The sequence below is a fragment of the Vanessa atalanta genome, chromosome 16 (assembly GCF_905147765.1).
Source record: "Vanessa atalanta chromosome 16, ilVanAtal1.2, whole genome shotgun sequence".
NCBI classification, from domain to species: Eukaryota; Metazoa; Arthropoda; class Insecta; order Lepidoptera; family Nymphalidae; genus Vanessa; species Vanessa atalanta.
The window spans coordinates 6,117,269-6,125,438 of NC_061886.1; the positions used below are offsets into that span (position 1 = coordinate 6,117,269).

Sequence of the window (8,170 nt, forward strand, 5' to 3'; positions counted from 1 at the left end):
ACAATTGTCAAATGTCAATCGTCAGTTCAAACTGGGCGCAGATAACACAATTTATATTATATATTATTCAGCCTCCAGCACCCGTTGGACCAGCTAATCCATGAGAGTACGTGCTGGCCACTCAGGCAAAAGGTATTTATGCACTTTGCCCTCTTATTCGATTGGAATAGAGATAAAATGATACATATAGAAAGTTACACCAATATAACCAAATACTATAAAAAATAAAACATTTAATTTTTTGGTATCCTTCCCGGGGAATTAAATACTAATATATAATTTTTTTGATATTAGTGGAATAGAAATAGGAAGGAAACTTCAAGAGACCTCTTTTTTGAACACAATATGTAATCTTTCTGACGTATAATTTATGACGAAATTATAGTATTTTATTATCTTGTCAAATGTTATGTATTGTCACTTTATTATTTACAATTCTTTAAGTTAATTAAAGCCAAGTTCCCTCATGGTTTTGTCATTTATGAATAATATGTCTCAAGAGGATTCTGTCGATACTACATATTCATTTTGCACAATGTCTCGCTATCTCCAACCTGATAGATTTGATTTAGAACCGAATTGCAATGCTGACTTAAAATGGACTCATTGGCGATTTAGATTTACATTTTTTTTATCAAAAGAAATTTCTACTAATACTCCTGACTCTATGAAACTGATGTTGTTAGTAAATTATTTATCTCCAATATTTTTTTCATATATTCGTGATTGTAAATTTTACGAAGATGCTATTAAATTGCTTGATAATATCTACATAAAACCTAGAAACGAAGTTTTCCGGACCGAAAGAAACAATTTATGAATATTGAAAAGCTTTACATTTATTTTAGACAAATTATTATGCGATTACACATTTATTATTCTTTCATAGTGTTATTATTATAGTAAATTACTTCAACATCAGCGGACCGTGCTGGCCCTACGTGTACTGTAGACTTAAAATTGCACTGTCAATGTTATATTATATTAAAATATTTTAAGATATAATTCCTCCAGTTGAATCAGTTATTTTACTAATAAATATAAAACAAAATTGATTATTGATTCAAATTTAAATCTATGTAAAAACCTAGTTTTTGAAAAAGCATTAATTAATTATTTTCCTTATTACTTCGGTTTCAGGGTTTTACCTTAAATAATGTGTCAAAAGAAAATTTATTTTATCTGTTCCTTAATTCTAATTTGCATTGAAGCTTTTCACTTTTGATAGATTTATAAAACTCTGACTCTTTAATTGTAAGAAATAAACAGAGATTATTTAGCAAGTACATAAAAATGAGTGAATTAGTTTGGGGCATTAAAAACGGCGACATAGACCAAGTTAAGGACATCGTGGAGAAAAGTGTAAGATATCGCAAAAAAAGTAATAACAAAAAAATATGATTCGTCATTAACATAATATCAAAGATAAAAACCACTAAAAGTACATTATTGTATAGCATTCTAAATTACAAAATTTGCAAACTGACTGTGCTCAAAATGTTTTTATAAATTAAGTGTAACATTTTAAGAATTATTTGTTTATCTAATAGTACTTAATTTTTTTTAGAAAATTGACGTGAATGCCTTAATCGACGGTAGGGTTCCCTTGCATTATGCGGCAGATTATGGCCAAACAGCTGTTGTGAACTACTTATTAGATAAAGGAGCTGACCCCAATGTAAGTTTACCGCATATATCACTTACTATATAACAGTTTTACTGTAGCTGCTTCAGAATGATTTGGCTTTAATGTTAATAATGCAGGCTAAGTCATGTTTAAATTAAGATTCAAGTATTATTATATCTCAATCTCATCATGATGCTATAAATTACTTTAAATATTGTTAAATCTATCTGTTTCAATAGAATAAAACCAAGGTGGCCAGAAAAAAGCCCTTTTGATATTACCTTAATTTTGTAATAAAATCACTTATTATTAGAAAAACATTAATGCATATATTTTGATTTAATAGCCAGCTTAAAATTAGGCTCTCAGAGACATAGTTGCTTAAATTTGTTCAAAAAACAAATCCAACCATTCTTGAGTAATATCTAAATGTATATTATATTATAATTAATCAAACCAGATTATAGATTTTTCAGACCAGTATTTATTTTTGTTTCAGATGGTGGATAAACATGGAATATCTGTGATACTCGCAGCTATCTGGGAAGGACATACTGAATGTGTAAAAATATTATTAAAACATGTAAATATCCCATCCAAAACATATATTTCTTAACAAAAAATTTTAATTTCTATAAAACAATTAAATTGTAATAAATAATAATTTCCAGTTTGAATGAAGTATCTAAATATCACCAAGTAAAATAATATCATGTTATTTATAGATCATCATTCAATTCATCATCATTGATGAATCATTATCATTAAATTGATGAAATGAATGCAGAACTCTGGTATTCATATTGATTATTTGTTTATCAGGGTGCATCTAAAAATGGACAAACACCAGATGGTACGCCTTACATTGATGCAGCAGAAAAAGAAGAGATCAAGGATCTGCTAACATAGAATATACTTTATCATTAATTACTTTTAAGTTTAAATTCGCTCACATTCTAGTTTTTTAAAGCTACAAAGAAATTATTTGAATGAAACAAAATTTAATCATCATGAAATATTTACATGCATTTATTTATATTGCAATTATTTTTGTATGCTCAATGTGGAAAAATAGCATTAGTATTGTGACTGCGTCCATTAGAAGTATTTTTTTTATTACTAACATATAGTTATTGAAGTCATGTAAACTAACAAAAAGCTCTAAGATATCGAAATGTATTGATATTAAATTGTATATTCCATTTCATTACAATTTTATAGAACTTAAAGAAATTTTGTGAAGTTTTATATTTTACATTTTATTGTTTATAAAGATTTTTTAGACATGGAATTAAATATCAAAATATTATTTTCTTCACTTAAAGATTCTTTTTATTTTCATTGTTGTTGTTTTGAATGAAATGGATTATACATGCATGTAGCATTTCACACTTTTAAAGGCCTATATTCTATATCTAGCAAATAAATTATTTTACATTACAGAGGTAGGCAACATTTAAAAAGTAATATTATTGCTAAAATAAAACATATAATATATATTACTTTATTTTTATTTTTGACATTCTTTTAGACATTCTTAGTAAAACAATTACACAAAATATCCTTTTTATCTTATTCATAATAAATATTTTAAATAAAGCAAACTACAAAACAAGAATCAGCTTCTTTTAAAGTTAAATAAAATAATAGGATGATGAGAAGGTACTGATGTACTGATGCTCTTGTAGTTAAAATTCATCTTTACCAGTGGCATATTTTTTATATTTATTTTTTACAGATGGACAGTAACATGCATTTGCTTGGGCATCTAAATATGACTTGCAGCCAAGTGTTAAGGTTCCCGTAAACAAAAGTTTGGCTGCACCTTTACAACCTGCAATGAAAAAATATATATTGACATGAACGAACATTTTTATACAAATAAATATGTGGATTAACTAATTTCAAAACAGTTGTTATTCAAGGCAAATAGAATCCTTCAAGTTAACTTCTACTTCTTCCGCTACAGTTACTCTATCTATTAACTAATGTATAACTCATTATGAAAAATTGATATGATTTTTTTAGAAAACTTAGCTTAATAAGAATCTAAAAAACTATTACAATCATAAAACTTATATTTTCTTTTTATGGATTATAAGAATATTTTTTTTATATAATTAATATTAGAAATTAATACCTTTTGTAATCGCATTCCCCGCAACATTAACATTTTTATATGTATCACAGTAATTATACAGGCACTTCTTAAACTCTAAGTCACAAACTTCTTTTCCACTATTACAAGTGTCATAACATATATCATGTGCATCACAACATTTCGTCATCTGTTCCAATGGTAAATAATCCGATGATATCTCGAACCCAAGTGAACCACAGCCATCAGACTTCGGAATATGGTTTTTATTTCGAACAGGTTTTTGTCCTAAAAAAGGAAAATCAGTTAAACTGAAATCGTATTTCTTTATTTTATCTATTATTAAGTTGAATTAAACATGATGTTAGAACCTTCGGGGCAAGAAAAAATACAGTCCTCTTCAACGGCAGCGTCGAAGACTTCATGTAAAGACTTAAACTTTTCAGCAACAGTTATAACGTTCTTAAATACGTCCCCAAATACAGACTCAGCTGATAAAACTGCGTCCTTTAAGTTTCGTAACATACTCGAACCAATACCAGTGTAAGCATAAGCCGCAAAGGTCAAAACATAAATAAATATTTTCTTATATGGGATCTCCATTTTTTAAATTAAAATAATTAGAGAAAACTTGTATCATCTCTGAACAGATTCAATCTACTGACTGCTGGCCGGTGGCCGACTGACGTGGTTACTGACTAATAGAGTTGAAAAATAGCATGTATTACAATATTGTTATTTATATCCTATAATGCGAAGACTCGAAACCTCTAATCTATTATATGATTCTTGTATAGATCTGAAAATTTCAACCTAAAATAATGAAATTGTCAACCAGATTCAACCGTCATTGTTATTTGTCAGTGTCACACACAGTGTTTTATTTTGAGTTTTGACCAATGTCGTAACTCAATAAATACGTAATCAGAAAATATAAAACTAAATTAAAAAAGTCAAGTAATTGGTGCTAACTTTTGAGTAATATTTTTTAAGAAAAATAACTAAAGCGCACAAATAAAAAAAATATAGAATAATTACTTTACGAAAAGTTGACTTAGAAAGAAAATATATATATAAAATCGCGGATAATGACGCGAATTCGCGGACGGGTCTCGCCCCGCCGACTTAAGAGAACCTTAATTCTCAATATACATATTATTACAATATTATATATATTTGTGAATATTGATGTCATTACAACAATCGTCGTTTTATTTTATTTTTATTTTAAAAGGATCACACAAAGGATCAGAAATTACAATTCTATTACATAGGTACTTAATATATAATTTACACTCATGATAATTGTATTTCTTTTTATAGGTAATCACAGCATGCATCAAATATTCATTAATTAAAATTAGATATTAAATTTATAAATCATTATTAAAAAGAAATTAAATTAATTGACATTATTATTACAAAATTAGCAAATATAAAACGAAAAGAAAAAAAAAATGATAATATTGAAAAACAAATTTGAAGCATTCATATAACATAATAATTATTATTAAAGAATTTTAATAATTTAGATTTAAAAACAGTTAGACTATCACAAGCTATATCAAGGCCAGAAATCTTCGAGGACAGATCTTTGTAGGTGCGAGCTAGTCTGGCTAATGGGGAATACTTTCCTAAGTTTGACTTATATAATGGTATGTGGAATAAGCCGACTGGTTTTCTAGTCACTTTTACTGGAATGTTAAAATTAAATAATTGGACTATTGCTGAACAATCAATATTGTTGTTTAAAATTTTGTGCAAGAATATCATATCTGCGATGGTTCTACGTGACTGAAGTGATGTGATGTTAAAAAATTCCAGCTTTCTTTCGTAGGAATTGTCGGTTTTCATGCAGTTCGTGCGATATGTAAGATGACGCAAAAGTCGCTTTTGTACTCTTTCTACTCGTTTTACATGAGTTTTGTATTGAGGGTTCCAAATTAGACTACAATATTCTAGTTTGCTCCTAACTAGACAATTGTAGAGCTTGATCGTAGTAGAGGGTTGTCTAAATTGTTTGGAATTTCTCAATACAAAACCCAGCAATTTTGTTGCTGAGGTTATTATGCTATCAATGTGATTGGTGAATCTTAATTCGCTGTCTAGTATAACGCCTAAATTACGTATCGCACGAACTTCAGTCAGTTTATCAGTCTCAATATAATATTGACTCTGCACGTAATTCTGTTTTCTACTAAATCTAATAACATAAGTAACATTTTTTGGGATTGAGACGCATTTGGTTGTTGTTACACCATTGAGTAAGTTGGTTGAGTTCTTGTTGTAACACTTCGGCGTCAGAGTTACTTCTTATGGTTTTGACTATTTTAAGATCATCCGCAAAAAGATAGACCTTCGAGTACTGAAAAATCGATATAATATCGTTTATGAAGATGTTGAAAAGTGCTGGTCCTAAGTTTGAGCCTTGTGGCACACCAGAATGAGCTATGTATGGTTGAGAACAATAGCCGTCTATTACTACGGTGGAAGATCTATTTTGAAGGTATGATGAGCACCAGTGTAGTAATGTCTCATTTATTCCAAATTCCCTCATCTTATTAATGAGTAATTTATGGTTCACTGTGTCAAAGGCCTTAGAGAAGTCAGTGTATATAGCATCCATCTGTAGTTTGTTATCAACATTCTCAATTAAATCGGTGACATATGAGAATAGATTTGTAGTAGTAGATCTACCAGACAAAAAGCCATGCTGCTGCCAACCGATACCTCTTCCTAGATTCTTGAAAAATGATTCATAGACTAAGCTCTCAAAGATCTTAGACACAGTAGACAGGATGGAAATAGGTCGATAATTTTCAATATTCGAAGGATTTTCATCTTTATAAATTGGTACAATCCGCGCTTCTTTCCACTTTTCTGGAAAAATACCAGAGTTTAGGGAGGTGTTAAATATGAAAGTTAACGGGACAGCCAACGAGATTGCACACTTTTTTACAAATAATGGTGGAACATTGTCTGGGCCAGCACTTTTAGATATGTCGAGTTTTTTAAGCCTTTTTTCAATGTCTTCTTTTGATAAGTTAATGTTGCCTATATAATTTTTGGATTTGATACTGATTGTTGTTGAAAATTATTGCAAGTTTTATTTTTATTAAATACTGATGAAAAGTGATTAGCAAACAAGTCACATATTTCTTGCCTTTTACTTGCCTCGAGTTCATTCAGATACATTTTATTAGGATAATTAGAGCCTTTACGCCGCTTATTTTTCATATACGCCCAAAAATACTTCGGATGTTTGCCAATAATTTCTTCAATACGTAGTATATATTTGTAGTAGCAATGTTTTATGAGCTTATCGCAATCATACCGTAGATAAGAAAATTCAATTCTATCAAGTGGATTATTATATAGTTTAATTTTTTTATGACATTTACGTTTTAGTCTGATAAGTTTAATTTAATAAGTTTAATAAGTTTAATTTAAAATCTGATTGTACTAATTTTACATTATTATAGACATTATAAACAAGCGTTGAAATACATTAAAATAGCACTAAATTTTACTTTCAATGCTTGTTGTAAACTAATTCTAATATTGTAAATTTCATAAAAAACCCCTCGCTAGATCGTCAGAACTCAGTTTACCTTGTAAGAAGCCCGGTTTGGTGGTCGCCACTGTTTTGGTAACTCGTAGTTATTTCGAACGTATTGGTATAAATTAACATTTCGTTGTATATTTTTAAATTTTTCGTTCTATTTGTTGAGAGTTTATATATTTTTGTTGGTTACGCTCACGTAAACGGCTAACTTTACTGACTTAAAAAAACCAAGTTAGATTTTCGATTATTTGGAACCCTGCTGCCTTTACATATGGATAAACAAAGTCACTTTAATTCTACACTCTACTGCATTAAATTAATAAATTATATTAACTTTTATTAGTATTTGTAATGTTTACATACGTAAATTCTTACATACGTTAGACATTCAGTACTTTTTATGGAACTCACGGTGGAAATTATATTAAAATTTTTCAAAATTACACATTATGACTTGAAATTATTTTATGGAAATATTAAAGAAAAATTAAGCGATGAGATTATGATAGATTCAAATTATGAGAACAAAATATTTAGGTGTTGTACAAAGGAAAGACAATTCTTGTGAATAAATGTAAAGTGGATTTAAAAAAAGAAACTGTGATATTAAACTTCTTAATTATTTTATTTGCAATTTCTTTGTCCCTATAATCCACATAAAGATTCTAAAAACTGAAGTTTAAAATTACTCATTCGCAAGAGATATAAATAAATACTTCATTATTATCAAATAAAATAAAATCTAATCAGTTTTAATGAATTATACTTTAAATATTTTAAAATAGTTTTTAATTTTCTAATTACATATACATATAAAATATTTTTATATTCACAATCAAGAGTATAAAATCACGCAAATTTAACATAATGTTTATTACTT

The 8,170-nt window shown here is 28.2% G+C and overlaps 2 protein-coding genes across 2 annotated transcripts; one reads left to right on the top strand and one right to left on the bottom strand.

Annotated features, from left to right (window-relative positions):
* Positions 1 to 1,196: 1,196 nt before the first annotated feature.
* Positions 1,197 to 3,126, top strand: LOC125069723 (myotrophin-like). The gene is made up of 4 exons (XM_047679279.1): positions 1,197 to 1,362; positions 1,568 to 1,678; positions 2,127 to 2,210; positions 2,450 to 3,126. Exons 1-4 carry the CDS (start codon positions 1,294 to 1,296, stop codon positions 2,534 to 2,536), a joined length of 351 nt encoding a protein of 116 aa, XP_047535235.1. The 5' UTR covers positions 1,197 to 1,293; the 3' UTR covers positions 2,537 to 3,126.
* Positions 3,121 to 4,576, bottom strand: LOC125069722 (group XIIA secretory phospholipase A2). Its single transcript, XM_047679278.1, has 3 exons — positions 4,097 to 4,576; positions 3,768 to 4,013; positions 3,121 to 3,461 (listed from the first exon to the last, which is right to left on the bottom strand). The coding sequence occupies exons 1-3, from the start codon at positions 4,326 to 4,328 to the stop codon at positions 3,316 to 3,318; spliced, it is 624 nt and encodes a 207-aa protein (XP_047535234.1). The 5' UTR covers positions 4,329 to 4,576; the 3' UTR covers positions 3,121 to 3,315.
* Between the last annotated feature and the right edge of the window lie 3,594 nt (positions 4,577 to 8,170).